The 19,818-nt window shown below is 44.8% G+C and overlaps 2 protein-coding genes across 2 annotated transcripts; one reads left to right on the top strand and one right to left on the bottom strand.

Moving 5' to 3' along the window:
- Positions 1-669: 669 nt before the first annotated feature.
- lgals3a (lectin, galactoside binding soluble 3a) lies at positions 670-7,340 on the bottom strand. The gene is made up of 6 exons (XM_088354441.1): positions 7,178-7,340; positions 5,708-5,725; positions 4,992-5,636; positions 1,744-1,832; positions 1,504-1,660; positions 670-1,432 (listed from the first exon to the last, which is right to left on the bottom strand). The coding sequence occupies exons 2-6, from the start codon at positions 5,720-5,722 to the stop codon at positions 1,277-1,279; spliced, it is 1,062 nt and encodes a 353-aa protein (XP_088210567.1). The 5' UTR covers positions 5,723-5,725; positions 7,178-7,340; the 3' UTR covers positions 670-1,276.
- A 2,853-nt stretch (positions 7,341-10,193) lies between these two features.
- On the top strand, positions 10,194-19,231 carry gmfb (glia maturation factor, beta). Its single transcript, XM_088354623.1, has 6 exons — positions 10,194-10,357; positions 14,872-14,968; positions 15,655-15,704; positions 15,791-15,923; positions 15,984-16,057; positions 17,809-19,231. The coding sequence occupies exons 1-6, from the start codon at positions 10,355-10,357 to the stop codon at positions 17,878-17,880; spliced, it is 429 nt and encodes a 142-aa protein (XP_088210749.1). The 5' UTR covers positions 10,194-10,354; the 3' UTR covers positions 17,881-19,231.
- The last annotated feature ends 587 nt before the right edge of the window (positions 19,232-19,818 follow it).

Below are 19,818 nucleotides of genomic sequence, written 5' to 3' on the forward strand. Positions count from 1 at the left end.
CTGTTGTAATATTTCTGTATTAGTATGTTTGTATTCTAATAACACTGTCATATTATTTTTGAAGTAGCTCCATAGTATTTTTTTCTTTTCAGAACGGAGACAAAATAAGATATATGGGCCATTAGCTGGGCACTAAATTTGATATTAAGCTAGTTTGTAGAATTTTTTTGCTAACACAAAAAGGAAAAAACAGTATTTTAGTACTACTATTTGAACTCCGATATGTTTTATATTTTGAGCATTTTTGTTAGGCAGGCCGCGTGTAGCCCGCGGGCCAAAGCTTGCCGGCCCCCGGCTCTGAATAATCCGTAATCCCCAAAATCCTGCACCTCAAAAGGACCCCGTACTCAAGCTACATGTGTGCTCATCCTTTCGCACCGGCATTCTTGTAAAAGCACCGTGTTTAAGTGACAGTCAGTTTCCCACTGGAACTAAAGAAATGTGAGATCGGACATGTTTTTTGCATAATCCCTATATATATTTCATTGTTTTCCAATTATTTTCCGAGACGATGCATTTAAGACGGCCTGTGTCGTCTTCGACTTCCTGAGCTGTGGAGAACGCCGGCACCCTCGCGACCCTACTGAGGATAAGCGGTGCAGATAATGGATAATGGATGCAAAAGTTATTTCAAAGACACCATTGAGCCGATAGAAATGGACAACGTGGTAGATGGAGTAGCTGTTTATTGTTTGGGCCAGCAAAATGCCAAGGATCGCGGACACAAGGTTTCTTCATTCGCCTTCATGTCGATCAGGAGATGGTCTAATAGTCGTGATTAAGGGCCAAACAGAGAAACAGGGAAGAAAAACGAATCAAATTGTGCTCAAATAGGAAACCAGCAGCTGAACGGGGCAGAGAAAATGAAACAGACTTTCTGCGCTCCGTTTGGTCGGTGTTTGCTGCCGTCTATTTGGTCTATATCGATTCACATTTTTCGTTTTACCGACAGCACTCAACTTCAAACTGCAAAAAAAATAAATCTAAAGTTAACTTAAACATAAACGAAGGCGCGTCCGTGTCACTTTCAAGCGACTAGGTTAATTTGATCTTCATTTAACTAGCGTGAAACATGGCAAGAATTTACAAGCATTTCACCTAAAATTCAAGCACTTTTCAAACCTAAGGAGGAGGCGTTTTCACGCATCATAACACAAAAAGATGTCGGTGCAATCCGAGCTTTTACTTTATTTCTTCAGCTTTTCAGCGCGTGTGCCGTCTAGCGAGAAGGTCTGGACCCCGGCTGCGTGGCCGAGTCCTTCGGGGCGGGGCCCCTTCAGATCATGTTGGGGGCCACGCTGTAGAGCGCCACGTCGCCCGTCACACGCAGCAACGTGACGTCCTCCAGGCCGCCCACGCGGTGTTCAAACTCCAGCAGGTGGTTGCCGTCCACCGCAACCTTGAAGAAGTCCTCCTCCACCAGGATCTTCAGCTGCAAGGGAGCGTCGGACGTTATCGACCGGATCGTTTCCCGGAATTTTGGGTCAGGGTCCGGTGGCTCACCTCAAATCGTTGTCCGGGAAGGAAGGGGAAATGCCCGTCGCGCTCCTCGTGTCCCCAGCGACCCCCCAGGCTGGCGTTCCTGACGATGGTCTGCTCATGGAAGCGAGGGTTGAAGTGGAAAACCACGTCCGAGCCCTTCAGGAAGTCCAAGTGGAACCTGGATGGGTAGACCCAGACGCCATCGGACACGTCACACTTTTGAAACCGTTCTTTTTAATCCGAACGGTCGGACGGACGGACCTGCTGGCGCCCGGTACCGGCTCGCCGACGATGGTGATGACCAACCGGGGCATCAGACCGGCATGCAGCGGCAGGTCGTACGGCACCGTCTGCAAAGAAGTTCAGTCGGGGTTAAGGTATTGGAGGGTTAACGTTTGGGGGATAGGTTTAGTGGTTAGAGTTTCAGGGGCAGATGGGGTTAGTTTTGGGGTTAAGGTTTGAGTTAGGTTTAGGGCTTTAAGATTTAGTTAGGGGGTTAGGATGTTAGTGTTTGGGTTAGGGTATGTGTTAAACTTAGACGGAATAGTTTGGGGCTACAGTTAGAGGTTATGCTAATAGGCTTTTGGGTTAGCGTTTGCGGATTAGGTTTAGGGATTAGGGTGTCAGGGTCAGATGTTATTGGTTATGGTGTTTGGGTAAGCAGGTCAGAAGGTTAGGGGTTAAGGTTTGGGTTAGGTTAAGGGCTTTAAGGTTTAGTTAGGGGGTTAGCGTTTGGGTGTTCATGTTTGGGTCGGAGTATGGGTTAAACTTGGATGGAATAGTTTGGGGCTGCCGTTAGAGGTTATGCTAATAAGGTTTTGGGTTATCGTTTGCGGATTAGGTTTAGGGATTAGGGTGTCAGGGTCAGATGTTATTGGTTATGGTGTTTGGGTAAGCAGGTCAGAAGGTTAGGGGTTAAGGTTTGGGTTAGGTTAAGGGCTTTAAGGTTTAGTTAGGGGGTTAGGATGTTAGTGTTTGGGTTAGGGTATGGGTTAAACTTAGATGGAGGAGTTTGGGGCTGCAGTTAGAGGTTATGCTAAAAAGGTTTGGGGTTATCGTTTGCTGGTTTAGTTTAGGGGTTAGGGTGTCAGGGTCAGATGTTACTGGTTATGGTGTTTGGGTAAGCAGGTCAGAAGGTTCGGGGTTAGTTTTGGGGTTAAGGTTTGGGTTAGGTTTAGGGCTTTAAGGTTTTGTTAGGGGGCTTGGATGTTAGTGTTTGGGATGGGGTATGGGTTAAACTCAGACGGAATAGTTTGGGGCTACAGTTAGAGGTTATGCTAATAGGGTTTTGGATTATCGTTTCCTGGTTAGGTTTAGGGGTTAAGAAGTTAGGGTGTTAGGGGCTTTTGGTTAAAACGTTAGTGTCTGGGTTAGGGGCTTAGGTTTAGAGGTTAAGGATAAAGGGGAAGGGCTTCAGGTGTTAGGATGGTTAGTGTTAAACCACGAAAGCACAACAACAAAAAAGGAAGGCTCTTTTCAATTCAGCCAATCCGTGGCTGAAGGCAACCCTCGTCAACCAGTGCGGAAAAAAACCCGACGTGATGCAAGAGGACTCAAGATGGCGTCTTTGAGCCCACAGTGGCGTGAGCACACACACAACAACGAAAAAGGTAAACAACAGACCTTTAATTTGTCAAAATGTCAGCGATACAAACTTTAGTCCATGCAGCAAACAGCCGACACACTCGAATTAGCAAACGCGTTCTAGCAAAGACGCCGATTGCGGAGGTCTTCGTCTCATTTAAAACCTGGGCTGAAAGACAAAAAGACATTTTCAAAACAAGACACGGCGGCTTCGTAGTGCCCAAGAGCCCCTCGGTTCACCGGTCCGCAGGAAGCGCTGCGTGTGTTAAAGGCCCAGGCAAGTTGAGTGCTTTTGAAAGTTAACCCCTTAACGTGCCTATCAAATTAGCCTCAAATCTCAATCCATAGTCAATTGAATGCTCTACTTCAATCCTTTGGAGAATATGGACGCTTAAGGTTTCTTTTGAAAGGTAGCACACACAAGTTTTATCCCAAACGGAAATAATTACCGCAAGAAATCTAAATGGAAACACAGAAATAGGAGGGGTTTTACTCCTGCCTAAATCAAATGCCTGCAGATGAGTGTAGCATGGGCATCTTAGCTGGCAAACAGGGGAGACAACATCTTGAAGCCTTACCTAATACATGGTCAAATTTGATCACTATATGAAAAACTTAACATAGTTTGACACATATTTCTTAAGGTAGGTCTAGGCGTTTTCATATTTGGCCAGTTTATAGCTATAAAACTTCTGCAACTGTGTATTTTTCTTCGGCCAATTTTTGAGTTGTAAATGTTTGACCTCTCTTTCCAGAAATCAATAAATGGTTCTTCACACTTGCATGTAATAATGGTGGCATAATGTACGTTTATATTTGGGTCTCCTTTGAAAACACATCATAATGATGCATACATTTGTGTTGGGAACTTAATTGGATAACTGATCAATACACATTTGAATCGATACAATGCTAAAAAAAATTTGAAGCTGAATTTGTCGTGAGGTTTTTGGGGGGTGAAATAGAGGACCCCTTATAGGCTAATCCAAGCTTTGAGTCGTGAAAAAAAAGCTTGCAATTGGCCAAGAGTGGTGTCAATCAACAGCCGTATTGGAAATCCTCTGACAAGGAGTTTTAGAGGGATAAGAACTGGTTACAACAAGGAGGGTCAAACGATGCAGGAATGCTTTTAGCCGAGTCAATATTTTACGCGATCGGATTCACTGGATGTAACGAGACCACATTTCTGTATAAAAGTTTCATGCTTTCACACTTCCTTGAGACTGATGGTGATGAGTCCATTTTGAAATGGTCATCCAATTTGTGGAGTTTCCATAACAGATTTCAGTGAGGTTGTAAAGACGTATATTTTCTTCTCAACAGTCTGACGGCCCGCCGGTGGGCCCCCGGAACGTAAAGGGGTTAAAAAAGTTGAAATCGCAGCTTGGACAGCGCACGCAAGCGAGCGTCCTCTCCTCCAAAATGGCCGACAACAGGCACACTTGACGACATCGTCCGTCGCGCTAGCCGTAGGGAGTTTGTCCAAAACCAGCCAACGGTCGCGTTGCGAAAATGGCAGAGAGAACGAAACTTTGTCCCACGTTCTAGTTTCAAGGGCATGCAGTCAAATGATGAAGATTGGAGCAGGGGTGTCAAACTCATTTTAGCTGAGGGGCCACATGCAGGGTTTGTACGCCTTTTTTGTAGCCAAATTCAAGTACGGTTTTTTATTGCGTGGTCTGTCGAGTGAGACTGCCAAGAAACAAGGCAATGGCAACAATTTCAAGCAATGAACAATGAAAACACAACCTTAAAATTCAAGCGTTTAAGGATTTCAAGCAACCGTACCAACCCTGATCTGACCTCTGGCCCATATGTTTGGCACCCCTGAAGAAAGAGACGCACACCAAAGCGGTGCCACTGAAGAAAAACGAGCCGGCAGCAGGAAAAACAGACGGCACGGCGGGCGCAGTCGCGGTACTCACCAGCATGCCTCCTGGAGCCGCAGGGTTATTGTAAGGGCCCGGGGGGCCGGCAGGGGGACCGAAGGGGCCTTGCGCCGGCGGAAAGCCTCCGCCGCCGGGTCCCCAAGAGCCGGCGGGAATCGGGGGAAATCCTCCGCCCGGGGGAAATGCCGGGAAGGCGGCGGAAGGGGGGAAAGCGCCCGGCCCCCCCGGCCCATACATGCCATCGCCCCCCGCCGGGTAGCCGCCCGGGTGGGGCCCACCGGGATACGGACCAGGGGGAGCGCCGGGACCGGACGGGAAGGGTCCCCCCGGGTACGTTACGGGCCCGCCGGGTAACTGACCGGGTGCGCCTTCGGGCGGGTAGTGGCCAGGGGCCCCGGGGCTAGCGGGGTACTGCCCCGGAGCGCCCGGAGGATATTGGCCGGGAGCCGCGGGGAAAGCCCCCGGCGCCCCCGGGTAATATCCCGGTGCCCCGGGACCGGAAGGGAAAGGGAATTGGGCCGGGGGCCCGGGGTAGGCCGAGGGAGCGGAGGGCTGCGTGGGGGCCCCGGGGGCAGAGGAGGGCCAACCGGGATTGGAGGGTGCCGCGGGCTGGCCCGCTGGGTTGCTGTGGCCCTGCGCTTTGGCCTGGCTGGGGGTGCTGTCTCCCAAAGCGTCTGTTAACTGGGGCGGGCAGGGGGCACACGTGTCATGGCGGGCACAACAAAAGTCAAATACATTTCAGGGAAACTCACCGAGAAATCCGACATGACCTGAAACGTGAAAGAGTGAGAGTGAGTGATGGCTAGCATACGTGCTAAACTTTTGGCATTAAAAAACAGACTTTATTGCGCATCAAACATAATCAGTCTTTGGAATATTCAAATAAAACAAAGAACAAACATACGTGCTTCTTTAAAACAAAGTGGCAAACATTTACCAAAATAGAAATCTAATGTGATCAGAGAGCAAGGGAGCGATGGAGAGAGCAAGGAGCGATGGAGAGAGCGAGAGAGAGATGGAAAGAAAGAAAGATGGAGAGCGAGCGTGAGAGAAAGAGCGATGGAAAGCGATAGAGAGCGATGGAAAGCGAGAGAGAGAGACAGACGAAAAGCGAGAGAAAGCGAGAGAGAGAGAGCGATAGAAAGTGAGAGAAAGGGACAGAGAGCGATGGAAAGCAAAAGAGACAGAGAGAGATGGAAAGCGAGAGAGAGAAGGAGTGGTAAAAAGCGATAGAGAGCGATGGAAAGCGAGAAAGAGAGCGATGGAAAGCGAGAGAGAAAGAGAGAGATGGAAAGCGAGAGAGGCAGAGAGGGATGGAAAGCGAGAGAGGGATGGAAAGCGAGAGGGATGGAAAGCGAGAGGGATGGAAAGCGAGAGAGAGAGACAGAGAGCGGGATGGAAAGCGAGAGAGACAGAGAGCGAGAGAGAGAGACAGAGAGAGGGATGGAAAGCGAGAGAGACAGAGAGAGAGAGAGACAGAGAGAGGGATGGAAAGCGAGAGAGACAGAGAGCGAGAGAGAGAGACAGAGAGAGCGATGGAAAGCGCGAGAGAGAGAGAGGGAAAGCGAGAGAGAGACAGAGAGAGGTGGAAAGCGAGAGAGTCACAGAGACAGAGAGAGATGGAAAGTGAGAGAGATAGACAGAGAGATGGAAAGTGAGAGAGACAGAGACACAGAGAGCAATGGAAAGCGAGAGAGACAGAGACACAGAGAGCAATGGAAAGCGAGAGAGAACGATGGAAAGAGAGAGAGCGGGGGAGAGACAGAGAGAGAGAGAGAGAGAGCGATGGAACGCGAGAGAGAGAGAGAGAGATGGAAAGCAAGAGAGACAGAGAGATGGAAAGTGAGAGAGACAGAGACACAGAGAGCTATGGAAAGCGAGAGAGACATCGAGAGAGAGCGTGTTTCGAAGGGAGCCGACTCCTTATTAATGGGGCTGTCGTCGTACACTTGAAAGAGCCCTTTCGTTCGCGAACGACCCATCACCAGTGACAGGCAGTAAGAGGTCTAGCGCATGCGCTCTTGCTACAGCAAAATGTCACGTCCAAAAAAGTCAAACATTTCTAGCACTTCTATCACAAAACGAGACAATTTCGTTTTCCTTTACAGTACGAGGGAATAGCGGCGAAGGCCGACCGCAGCCAAACTATGACTCGCTACTTTTAGCATGCGCTGCTACCAACAAGCAGAAAAACCTAGAAGAAAGTTAATATGGATAAAAACCTCTTTTGGTCGTCCCTCGGTCGCAGTCCTCACAATTGAAAGTAGTCGCTTGTTGCGAGTAAGCGAGAAGACAATTTCAAAAGAAGCTAGTTAATTAGTGTACAAGCTAGCTGGCTAAGTGGCTGCTTGTCTGACTGCTAGCGCGACTGAACTTCCAACCGGAAGTGCGACACGCCTCTTTTTTATGACGTCACTGTCGAGTCACACTCTATCGGGTGAGCAGATTTTTCCTCCATGAAAACAAAAAAACAATCGACCTCGAAGTTAAGCGCACTTCTCTTTGGAGTTTGTCTTTCTGTAGACATTCAAAATATATTTTGCCCCCTCAAAAGCTTTGCGTCCACAAAACCGATCTGGGGCAGTGGCGCTTCTACGCCGAATGACTCCCTGGGCGTGACCCCCTCCAAGAACGAGCCACCCCCCCAACCAAAAATCATAAATAAAAGAGGTAGTTATACATTCGTCAATTGCACAAATGCTTAACTAAAAAAACATAAATACGCTATGTACATAAAAATGGCCAATAACCAAAATGCTCCAGTGATAAATACATATACACTCCATGAATAAAAATGGCAAATATTTATCAAAGAATGTGAAGAGAAACATAATAATAAATAATAAATTGTCTTATTCAGCAAATCACACATACTAAAGGAAATGAAGTTGAATAATGAATGATAAAGACATACTAAAAGCTGACCTTTGTGGCTTTCAAGAAGATTATTGTCAGAATTTCGTAAATCGTGCTAATCACAGGAAGGCCAGTCACCTCATCGGCCATTTTGTATCACATGATATTCGCACAATTCGGAAATTTGTGCGTTTTTTGGAAGACGGGAGCGCAAAGGACAGGTGAGGTGCCCGCGGACTTGTTTCTGAAAATAGCTCACTAGTGCTGGGTCATTGTGATTTCCTGGTTAAATATTTTTTTTTATTGGTTTAACCCTATTTTTAATAACTAACCTGGTAATAACATAGTAACAACATAGTAATAACATGAAAAATAGAAAAATAAATAATTCCCAGATGATGGGCTTCATGGACAAAAAAAAATTCGATTCATGTATTGATCATTATTTTTAAGCAATTAATTAAAAAAACAGAATCAATGCATGTATTAAAGAAAATGATTTATTACGATTTTTATTGATTACTTTTTTTACGGGGTTTTGAAAGGCCAATGATGATCTGATAAAATGCTGCTTTTAAAAAAAATCATTAAATAAGATGATGCCACAGTTAAGTCAAGTCAAGTCAAGTCAAGTCTACTTGAGCAGTTTATTCACTAAGTACTTTTTGACTTTTACTCAAGTCATTCTTTGGATGACTAGTTTCAATTTTTACTTAAGTCCTATTAATCTGAAGTAACTGTCAGGACCAGAACAGAAACAGGACCCAATTGCGTTACTTTTCTCACAAGTTTTATTGAAGGAAAGAAGGAGGGCTGCGCCCACGATCCGGTGCTCGCTGTACGCGGGAAACAAGTCGCTCTCGTACTCACATTGTGATCCGAACACGGAAGTGGGTCTTCCGTAGCGAGCGATGTCGGTGTCAGGGACGGAAAAACTGGTCGGTAGCTGGGACTGGGAGAGCAAGGCGTGGTCGGGATCAGAAACAGGTCGTAAGCCAGACCGGGAGAGTAGACGTAGTCTGGGACAAAAAGAGGTCAAAAGCCGGGACGGAAGAGAAGACGTGCTCAGGATCAAAACAGGTCATAGACGGAGACAGACGGGAGCAAAAACGGGACAGGCAGGAGTCAGGGTTGAAAAAGGCTTGCCTCGTATACACTGAGATTCGCAGACGGACTGACAACAGGGGACTGACAGGTTTAGGTCAGGACAGGGAGACAATCAGAACGTGCGGCGGTTGGCGACAAATGAGCGGGCACAGGGGAGTCACATCGGTAATCATGATAGTAACAGTACTTTTGTTAGATTATTAAAATGTGTCGCTGAGTATGTTGTCACTATCGCATGAGATTTCTAGCTCTATCAGCTTGATTATCTAATCATAATATTATCACTTTGATAAGCACATTTTTCATTTAGTTTTTATTAATGCACATTATTTTTATCCACATATTTACTCGCTGTATTCAGAAAAATGTATTCTTTCGTATAGTTGTACTTTCCCAGCAATGATCTTATCATACATCCTTGAAGATTCAGCTAGGTGCAGTTCTAATCTCTTGTACATGGACTTCTTCTTTTTGCCTCTTAAAGTGAGTTCCCAGAAGTCCCTGTTCTTGCTTCATGTTCCGTTTTGCAAATCCACACCCCTCTCTTATAAAAACTGTGGTCGGCCATTTGTCGATGGGGGAACACTACTTCGATCAATTAGTCCGAAATCCTCTCCGTTCTAGTTTTATTTGTTACTTTTTTCTAAATGTCCTCGACGGAACTGCTTCGCTCCAGCTCTATTTTGCTGTGTCTTGTGAAACCTCTTCCTGCTAGGATTTAAAGGAGAGTACACAGTCATGTCGATTTTTTTTAGATATGTATTTATTTATTTGTGTTAAAAAGTGGACAACCTGGACAACCAGCCACAGCCGCCTCAGAAAAAATAAATATTTAACCAAAAACACACAAAACTATTGTTTTTTTCTTAAAATGTCCCATGCATCCCCCGCGACCCTACTGAGGATTTGCGGTGCAGATAATGGAGGGATGGGTCGTGCGCCCGCAACGGAATGTGACGCTGTTTGATGACGTCACGTCTAAGCGATCACAGCTGAGGCGTGTTCAGGAGAGTGAGCGATTGCTATCGCTAGCTATCGCTAGCTTCTGAACGGCCAATGATTATTGAGCGCTCGCGTGCCCGAGTAATCACGGGAGAAAGACCGCTTACTCTGATTACTCTCCTGAACACGCCTCAGGTGTGTTGGAAGAACCCTTTGAAAATGTTTTTGCGAATAAAAAAATCTAGGAAATCAGCAACATTCACAAGAATCCTGTTTTATTCGTACCATAAAAATATTAGTCTATGAGTACTGTTTATGGATAGAATAAAAAAACGGGTCCCGAGGTTGAAGTAAGAATGATTTCCCCGGAAGCCCATACAGGAAGTTATGGATTTTCCACCGAAAACAAAAAGACTTGAACGCATCTCAGTCTCCCGGACAAGCAGCAGCAGCTCACCGCTTTTTCGAGCTTCCGCGTTCCAACAAACAACAAAATGGTGAGTTTGTTGTTTACTTGTTGAGGAAACATAAAGGTTTACCAGATGCCCTTTGTTAACAGAACTCACTATTCGAATGCTTACTTGTCAAGATGCGACGGCAAGCTAACGTTAGCTTAGCGCGCGTTCCACCTTCGAGTGAATTGTCAATCGATTTCCGGTTTTCTTGTCAAAATAAAAGCCGTGCTCGTTAAAGCATTAAATCTGGTTTTTGGAACAAAGTCAATAAAATGTTCCAATTTTGAGAGCTACATCATTTGAAAGCCAACATTTGGATCACTGAATTGTTGACATTTTTAAAATGAAAATATCTTTTCAAAATGAATAAGCATGACTTATAATACTAGCCTTTTTAAAATGAGTTCAACATATCACTGAAATTGCAATGTCGGCTTTAAAATAATCATGTAAGATTGTTTGTTTTCCGCACGTCAAGTCATGTTTATTTGTATAGCCCTGATATATACTGTCCCTATAACAACATGCTTCCTGTTGGGTTTTAACTATAAAAATGTACCGTTTACCAAAATGTTCGAATTATTTATCTGACTCTGTTAACCAAACACGACCTACATTCATCCAACAATTATGCACGCTCGTTTTTTGAGAGAGAAAAGACCAGGAAGGCCGACATTTCCCCACGGGGGCGGATGTTTATTATTCCGAACAGCAGATCTTAGTGTACCCCACAGGAGACGGCCCCCAATTTGAGTTGCCCGGGATCATTTATACATTTCAACAAACAAAGCAAAGACATACTACTATTTCCCTATTGGCTATGTGTCATTGGCATCTAACGGTAGCTTTCTCTTATTGGCTATCTTCTCACCGCATGATGGCGTGTCGGCTCCTCCCATGGGCGTGCCAAGGTAGTTGTTTTGTGCCCAACAATCTCTGGTCATCCTGCGTCAGCACACTCAGGCATCCTGTTATCAGAAATGTCCTAGACAAAACATCTTCCACACAGTCTGCCCTGACCTTTCATTGTACATTGAACTAAAGCACAGTCAGTGAATATCTTTTTTGCATTAAACTGAATACATGTAACTTGTAGTCAATTGTATAAAATCCTTTATTCCCAACAAATGAAACGAACAAATTTTGATGAAACGGTGCTCATCAGGCAGAACAGTGGCTTTAAGACTATTATATTTTGCAACTGTGTCATTTCAAAATTTAAAACATATGCTTTCACGTCATTTTAATGATAATTAGCGAATTTATTTATTCATATACAGGAAGACCTAGGTAAATAAATGGTCTTTAAATCGGACAAAATCAAACCACTTGCCTAATTCAAAATACAGTGAAAGCGCACCCCCTAGTGACGCCTTGTACTAACTGCCCTGCGTTTAAAAATTGAGGAAGTTGTGAGTCTTATTTTGAAATCGAATGGAGTTGGCTTGCGTGCGTGCGTGTGTGTGTGTGTGTGTGTGTGTGTGTGTGTGCTGCGGATGCCATGACAGTCCAGAAATGTGTTTCAACATGCTCAGCTTTGACAAGATCTTGCTTCACAAATAGTTCCGTTTCAGGTTTTCTGTCTTTTAACCCTTGCTTGCTTTTCATCAAGTGTCTTCCCAATCCGAAGGTGCGATCCAACTTTGCCACTTCCTGTTAGCGACTTGCAAGTGTCATTTGGAGTTCCTCCTTTTTCTTGTGGTGCAGTTTTTCTGTGTCTGAATCCCGTTTCTGGCCTTCTTAACCCCTTAACGCTCCGCCGGCACCCCGACAGATTGTTGATAAAGTCATGTGGTTGGCAGGTGCAAACTCTTGGTATTCAAGATACTATTTTAGAATACTCATCACTTTTCAATCAATTTAAAACAAGATACCTGATAACTAGACAGCCGTCATAGCTCGCCAATGCTCTGATAGTCCATAACATGGTCTTGTTACATTCACGTCCAGCGAATCCCAAACGTGTCAAATATCGACTCCAAAATACACCATAATGCCCACTGATAAAAATAAATCCGCCTAAAAGCATCTTTGCATCATTTGAGGTTCCTCGACGTAATCCGTTCGTTTTGCTCCTTAATTCCCTTTTAGTAACAAACAGACTCAACAGATGATTTCCACTGCAGCAGTTAGCCTCTGACCTTTTGATTGACACCGCTCTCGGCCAATTGCAGGCTTTTTTTCACGGTCCGCAGCCCGCGTAAGCCTGTCAGGGCCTGTATTGATAAACAGACATTGCATCCTCTAGCTCTTATGATCTTAACCCAGGAGCCTGTTTAAATGATGATTAACACATTGGTTAGCCGATGAAATCTGAAAAGAACAGTACGCAGATGTACATCGTGTATTCAAATTTGGGCCCCAAAAAAAGCGGGTGTTACACCACCTCGTGATTCATTTTTATGCACCAAGTGTGCGGAATCCTGGATTGACTTATGGAAAGAGAAGTCAAACATTTATAAATATTTCATAATATCTCAAATTTAGCCAATTTCGAATACACTGTTGCAAAGGTTTTTGTGCTGTAAACCGGTCACTTCTGGAAACACCTAAACCTACCCCTAGATAAATGTGTAAGATACAATGTTTAGTTTTTCAGATTGTGAAAATGTTTTGGATTGAGATTTCGGACCAATTTAATCGGAACGTTAAAGCATTAAAGCCGAAGAGAATTGGCGGCCGCCCACCTCCCACTCGGCCATCTGTTGCCGAAGCTCCTCTCGGAGAAAGGATCAAGAGAGAATTTAGAGGGGCTCGGAAAGATTTGAGCGGCAGCTGCCATCTGCCAACATGGACGCGTTCCTTGTGACACAAACTTTAGAGCTGTGCAATAAAAATGCGGGCTTGGTACCAGGCATCGAGCCATATGGGTTTTTGGTGGGTCTAAAACGTCCACTGAAGTGTGGGAGAGCTAAAAATATTGGCTAACTGTAGAAGGAAATTCAGGCAAAGACTAGTTTAGTTTTTTACAACTGCAGTTGGAGAAAAAGCGTGAGAGGAACGGATAATTTACTCGCTGGCCACGCTCCTTCTGGCTTTCCCCCAGCCTGCCTTTGAGATCACAAGACAAAAGATAAAAGATCACCCCCCTCCCCCTGGAAAGTTACCAACACCTTCAAACAAAGACAGGAAGACTAAGAGACGCCAAAAGGGAACATCAAACTGATTAGAAATACACACCTTGAGCAAATACGTTTAAGCCTACTTTACAGTTTTTCAAGGCCGATACTAATTATTAGTATTAAGAGGAGGCTGATAAAAATTGACTTAAGGAATTGTTAAACAAATATTTGTTATCAATTCCAACTTCAATAGCTCTCTCAAACCTTTTACAGTCAATAAATTAGAATTTCAACACAACTACGTGACTAATCGCTCATTTAAACCTAGAACTAACAGTGTAGGACATTGAATTAGGTTTAGCAGCAACTCGTTTAAAGGTATTTAATTAACTCCCAGATTTTTTTAACAATAAATAACAAAAATGTCTATACTACCAACATGACTTCAATTAACTTAAAACAAAAAGTACAAAAATCAATGGAAACAGAGCAGGCGAATTGAAAAGTGTGGGCACTCCTGTTTTAGAGCCGGATTTACCAACTTATGTTATGATAATAGTTAATCACTACTTTTTCAAATCTCAATATTACCAGCGGCTGATTCACAATCAGAGGCATGTTGGGGAGTTAGCAGGGCTTGCTGCTGTGCTAACGTTATTCCAGTGGCTTTGCACTGTTAGGAAATAAATATTAAAATGTATCGTTTACCAAATTGTTCGAATTAGTTATCTGACTCCATTAACCAAACACCACCTAACAATGCACGCTCGTTTCTTTTTGGGAAAAGATAGACAAGAATAGCCGACATTTTCACACGGGGGCAGATTTAAGTTCTTAAAATGATTTAACTAAGTGAACTCCATCGAATTAGCCGAATTAGTGTCTCTCGAGTCTTCGTCGAGCCTCTTTTTTCGTTCTCCCTCGATCTTCTCTCTCTCTTCCTCTGCCCACACCTTTCTCCCAAGCTGGCGTGTCGGCTCCTCCCATGGGCGGGCCAGAGAAGAGCCCCACGTGGCCCCACCATCTCGGAGAAAAGCTTCGCGATGTCTGTCCTTGTGGGTCTGGCCTTTCATTCGCCAAACATTCCAATCTTCATTGCACTCGATAAATGTAAATTGTATTTGATCGTACAAGATCCTTCAGCACCTGGTCGCTTATCCAATCCGACACAGGTGGGTAGCGAGGGGTTTAATAGAAGAGGGTGAGAGAAAGCATCTGCTGTATTCTGGGGCTTCATAATCGGCCCCTCGAATTAAAAAAAGGCCGATACCGATATCTGTCAAATTCCTAAATATCAATGCCGATAATCGGCCCGCCCAATAATCGGTCCGCCTCTCGTACCGACCCTGAAAATGAAATTGAACTTGCCCCCAAATGCCTCGAAGGGGGAGCTCGGGCCTGTAGTCATTTAAAAGCGAGACTGTAGCGCCACCAGGATTTTTTTGGGGTCAATGCAGCCGCTTCTTCGTTGACGATGGTGTTTTTTTGCATTAGAGCGAGTCCCTGACTGTGTGCGACGTGGACGAAGATCTGGTCCAGAAGCTTAACAAGTTTCGCCTTCGCAAGGAGACCAACAACGCCGCCATCGTCAGTGAGTCCTCGACCAGCGACCGTTCCTTCTTATTGTCCTCAAACATCAACAATACAAATAGGCCACAATCCATTCCATCGTCGACTATTGTCACCAGACACGTTTTCTCAACAGAGTGAGGCATCGCCACGTGAATAGAATGTCTGCGGAGAGTAGCTTATGTGCAATCGCGTCTCCGAACGCTAACATACAAATGACAGCGTCAACACCAAGTATGTGTACCAAAACTTGGGAGTATTTTAGCCAATAAAAAGACTACTTGCAAAGTTTGCATATCATGGCACTACCTCCGTGACGCAGCAACATTTAAAGAGAACAGTCAGACGGTAGAACCAGACGGAGTCTGACTCGCCTCAGTAAGATTCGAGTCCAATTCCAGCTAATATAGAGAGCTGGAGCGTTATGGCACAAAAGGATTGACAAATGGATTCAAAATTAAAAACGTGCGGTATGAAGAACAAACGTCAGTTGGCAAATACTACAAAAATACTACAAAAAAACATCAATAGTAACTCAACAAAAAGAAATATGACAGAAGTACCAGAATAGTTTGACTGTAGAAATACTCCAAAAATAAAATGACAGAAATACTAGATAAATTAATCGACAGTAATACGACTGAAAATACAGTACTACATAAATACTAGAAAACTGTTGGTAAGGCAAATTTCTTGTCCCTTCCTCAGTGAAGATCGACAAAGACAAACAGTTGGTGGTCTTGGACGAGGAGCATGAGGTAAGTGCTAGCTTAGCGGCGGCTAGCTTAGCGGCGGGTAGCTTAGCGGCGGCGGCAAAGCCTGACGTTTCCCCGTCCCGCACTAGGACATTTCTCCGGACGACCTGAAGGAGGAGCTCCCGGAGCGGCAGCCGCGATTCGTAGTTTACAGTTACAAGTACCAACACGAGGACGGGCGGGTGTCCTACCCCCTCTGCTTCATCTTCTCCAGCCCCGTTGGTACGTACCTCGGCCCGGCAGAGCGAGCGCTCTCACCGCAACGACACGTCTTTGTGGCAGGTTGCAGACCGGAGCAGCAGATGATGTACGCCGGGAGCAAGAACAAATTGGTGCACACCACTCAAATGACCAAGGTTCGTAAAAGAAATCCTTGAAAATGCTTGGAATTGTTGCCATTGCCATGTTTCTTGCCAGTATGACTGGATAGACAACTCAATAAAAAAAAGACTTTTTTTTTTTTTTTTAAAGTATGTGAAAATGACTCCAACACGCCTGCTCTCTGTCATTATGGTGTTGTCACCTTAGCCAAGAGGGCAGCTCTATTTGAAAAATTGTCTCCGCTCACTGAGAATGCCGGCTTTTTCGGCTCCCAAATGGCTCCTCAGATTGATTTATTTTTTTATGATATATTATCAATAATAATAGATAGATACTTTATTCATCCCCGTAGGGAAATTCACACTTCCAGCAGTATCCTTGTGTTGATTATTAATAGGATGGCCTCGGTGTGCTGTGTTGTAGTTTAGCAACAGCGGAGTGGATGACGACACACGCTAGGCCAAAAGTTCGACGTCCCTGCAGCAGATGGAAATCTTTGTGCCCAGGGTTACACCACCTCGTGTTCACGTAGATAGCGAGTCCGCCTCCTCTCCGCTTCTCGCAGGCTTTTGTGTCTGTCTGCCCTAACAGCGCTGAAGCCGGGTAGCTCCACGGTAGCATCCGGGATGCTAGACGTGAGCCACGTTTCCGTAAAACAACCAAACTGCATTCCCTATACGCTTTGATTTTCACCAGCACAGCCAGTTCGTCTGTCATATTTGGTAGAGAGTACGGAGCAATCAATACCATTCAAATGAGTCGAAATTTGGCTAATTGTTCTGCTTTTAATGCATAGAATTCTTACTTTTTTTTTTTTGTCATCCATTTTGAACTCCATTATTACCCAACACCCTCTCGAGCCTTTTCCGTCCTTGTCAACAAATGTGACGTAGCCAATTGTTGATGCAGAATGGCAGAATTCATGTCAGTTTATAGCTGCTCAAAATAGCACAAAGTATGTGCTGCAAGATAGTGTTAGGAATTATATACTAAAATGTAGCGTTTACCAGATTGTTCAAATGAGTTATCTGACTCCATTAACCAAACACAACCTACATTCACCCAACAATGCACGCTCGTTTCTTAAAGGAAAAGATGAACAAGAAAAGCTGACATTTTCACACGGGGCAGATTTAATTTTATAAGTGAACTCCATCAAAAATGGCCGAATTAGTGTCGTCGGAGTCTCTGGGAAGCCTTCTCTCTCAAGTTCTCCCTATTCACCTCTCGTCCCACGTCTTTCCGCAAGATGGTGTGCCAACTCCTCCCATGGCCGTGCCAATGAAGCCCAACGTGAGCCCCACCACCTCGCCGATGTCTGGAAAACTCAAAACAGTGGAGAGCGTTTCGCATAACAATGCCTGCCCTCCTCCGTCATCAGGGCCTTTCTGTGTCTTCGGATGTGCTGACTATCTTATCAGCCTCACGTCCCGTTCCCGCCATTCCTGTAAACAATATTTTCTACCAGGCTGCCCTGAACTTTCACTGCTCATTGAACTTAAGCCTACTCAGTGAAAATCTTCATTGCACTCAATAAATGTAACTTGTATTCAATCGTTTAAAATCCTTTATAGTCAAATGTATAAAATCCTTCAATAGAGAGGCTTTATTTTAGTCATGAAAGTCAACCACATAAAACCTTTATTTGGATTCTGAAATGTCTTCCTTTTGAAGGTACTGGAAAAACTGGCCTTGAAAGTGCTTGAATTTTGCCATGAAAAAGGTGTAGGAACCCTGATTTTTGTAAGCAAACGGAATAACGGAAATGTTTTCTATTCCGATCTAGGTTTTTGAGATCCGCAACACTGAAGACTTGACGGAGGAATGGCTGCGGGAAAAACTTCGCTTCTTCCGTTAAGGACCCAAAATGGCGGCGCCCCTCCTTTCCGACCCCCTGCCCCTTCCAAAATGGCTGCCGTCTGACTCCGGGGACTGTTTGTATGTGCACTCTTTTCTACTATCCGTGTGCTAAGCGCCACAAACTCGGCCCCTCCCCTTTTTCCGTCCCGTCCAATGAAAAGTGCCGTAGTGGTCCGGAGCCGGCCACTGTTCCCCGCCTTTGCTTTTCCGTTTGTTTTGGAGAATGTGTAGCAAGTTCCCTAGCTAGCATATTTCACAACTATAAAGCGCACTCGAGTATAAGTCGCACTTTCAAACTTCCGGCTAATTTGGGGTTTTAAGGTGTAGCCCGTAAAGGCCAATAGTTAGTTGCTGTTCTGTATTTTTTTTTAGTCGCTTCTTCTTCAGTTTTTGGGTCAAACATTTTTTTAAGCTAATAATAAGTTTAACTTCAATAGCAGAGGTATTAGCCCAAAACCAAAATTTGTATTGAGTCACCTTTCTCCTCCCGGATCCTCGTCCCGAAGAACAACAGAGAAATCCGACTTTGCATCGATTCGATCGGAAATGGGGGGGCGAGAGGTTTTCTTCTTCCGAGGGGGGGCGGGACAGAAAATAATGGAGAAGCACTGCCGTTAGTGGAAACTTTCTTGCAGCTATCATGTGCCCTTACGTGAGACACTCCCCATTAAAACAAAAAAAAAATCAGAGAACATTCCAAACTTTGGGCCACACATTGTGGCTTTACACTTTTTATATGGACTAACTTGTGCTAGGAAAGATTTCCCAATCTTGAATGTATTCTGTATTTGTATTTTCTTTAGAGGGCCAGTGTGTATTATTTTGCACCTCAAATCATTTATCATAATGAATGGTAATCTGAATGAAATGCTATTTTTCGGACACTTAAATTGGGGTTGCTTGACTCAGTGCTGCCCCCAGTGGCCGAGGTGAGCACAAGAATTGCAATCAATTTTCTTTCCCACACAATGCCCTTAAAGGGACAGTGTGTGATACGTAGTGCCTCCTAGTGGTCAACAAATAATTAATTTAACCCTAGAAAACATTGATTCAAAAAAAGTCATAAATCGATGTAGAGCGCTGGTCTTGGGATCAGGAGGTCGTAGGTTCGATTCCCGGCTCCTCTTTCGCATTCCACTCCACCGATGCCATTGCGGGAACTTCTTTCTCCAGAGGAAGGAAGTCGGCTTCCTTGGACGATTTGTGGCCTCGTAGGGCTTTTTCCTGTATTGTTCCCTTTTTGGGAGGGATAAAAGACCTGTTGTTTTCTACTGTACCTAATTGGAAGCAATGTCTCCTGCTGTCCAATAAAAGCGTGCTTCATCGCACTCATCTTCCTCAAAACTCCATTCAGGACTTTGAATGATTTTGCCTCGTGCAGAACTTGATCCCGCAATTACTTTGGCAGGCCATGCATTTCACACCCGGGCCTGCAGCTGTGCTACGTCTGAATCCATCCGACCCTCAATAAGAAAGCAATGGAAATCTTAATGCAGAAAATATCAAAACTTGAAACGCACACTCACTTCTTTACTATATTCGCCATGAGTAAACAGTTTTCTGTGCTGAGCGATGCAATGAGCAATGTGATACCTTGCTTCAGTGGTGGTGTGTGTAGCAGTGGCAAAGGTTTTCAGGGTTTGTGTTTGTGTGCCGTACCTGTACACAGTGCGTTTTAACGTCTGCCTTGTCAGACTGCTGCTTGAATTCATGTTCATGATTCGTTACGTATTGACGTTTAACCCCTGATGTGAGAGGTACAACGTTCTTGAGGCATAATGCACAAACAGCACGATCATTTTTTGCACAAAGCCCCAGTCATTTGCCCACGCTGGCTGAAAAAAACGAGATTCATTCATTTATCGCGCGCCTGTGTTTCGTTGGCTGGGTTAAAACACAGACACACGCTCACACACGGAGCAGAGGAGGAGGGGCG

This window comes from Urocampus carinirostris, chromosome 15 (genome assembly GCF_059441175.1).
Source record: "Urocampus carinirostris isolate Australia breed hairy pipefish chromosome 15, RoL_Ucar_1.0, whole genome shotgun sequence".
Lineage (NCBI taxonomy): Eukaryota > Metazoa > Chordata > Actinopteri > Syngnathiformes > Syngnathidae > Urocampus > Urocampus carinirostris.

Excerpts from the sequence above, each read along its gene's own strand:
- lgals3a (XM_088354441.1), bottom strand. Across the intron at positions 1,833-4,991 it reads CGGCTCCAGGAGGCATGCTG|ACGGTGCCGTACGACCTGCC; the intron begins GTGAGTACCGCG and ends ACTTCTTTGCAG. Across the intron at positions 1,433-1,503 it reads TTCCCGGACAACGATTTGAG|CTGAAGATCCTGGTGGAGGA; the intron begins GTGAGCCACCGG and ends GCTCCCTTGCAG.
- gmfb (XM_088354623.1), top strand. Across the intron at positions 15,705-15,790 it reads TCTTGGACGAGGAGCATGAG|GACATTTCTCCGGACGACCT; the intron begins GTAAGTGCTAGC and ends GTCCCGCACTAG. Across the intron at positions 16,058-17,808 it reads ACACCACTCAAATGACCAAG|GTTTTTGAGATCCGCAACAC; the intron begins GTTCGTAAAAGA and ends ATTCCGATCTAG.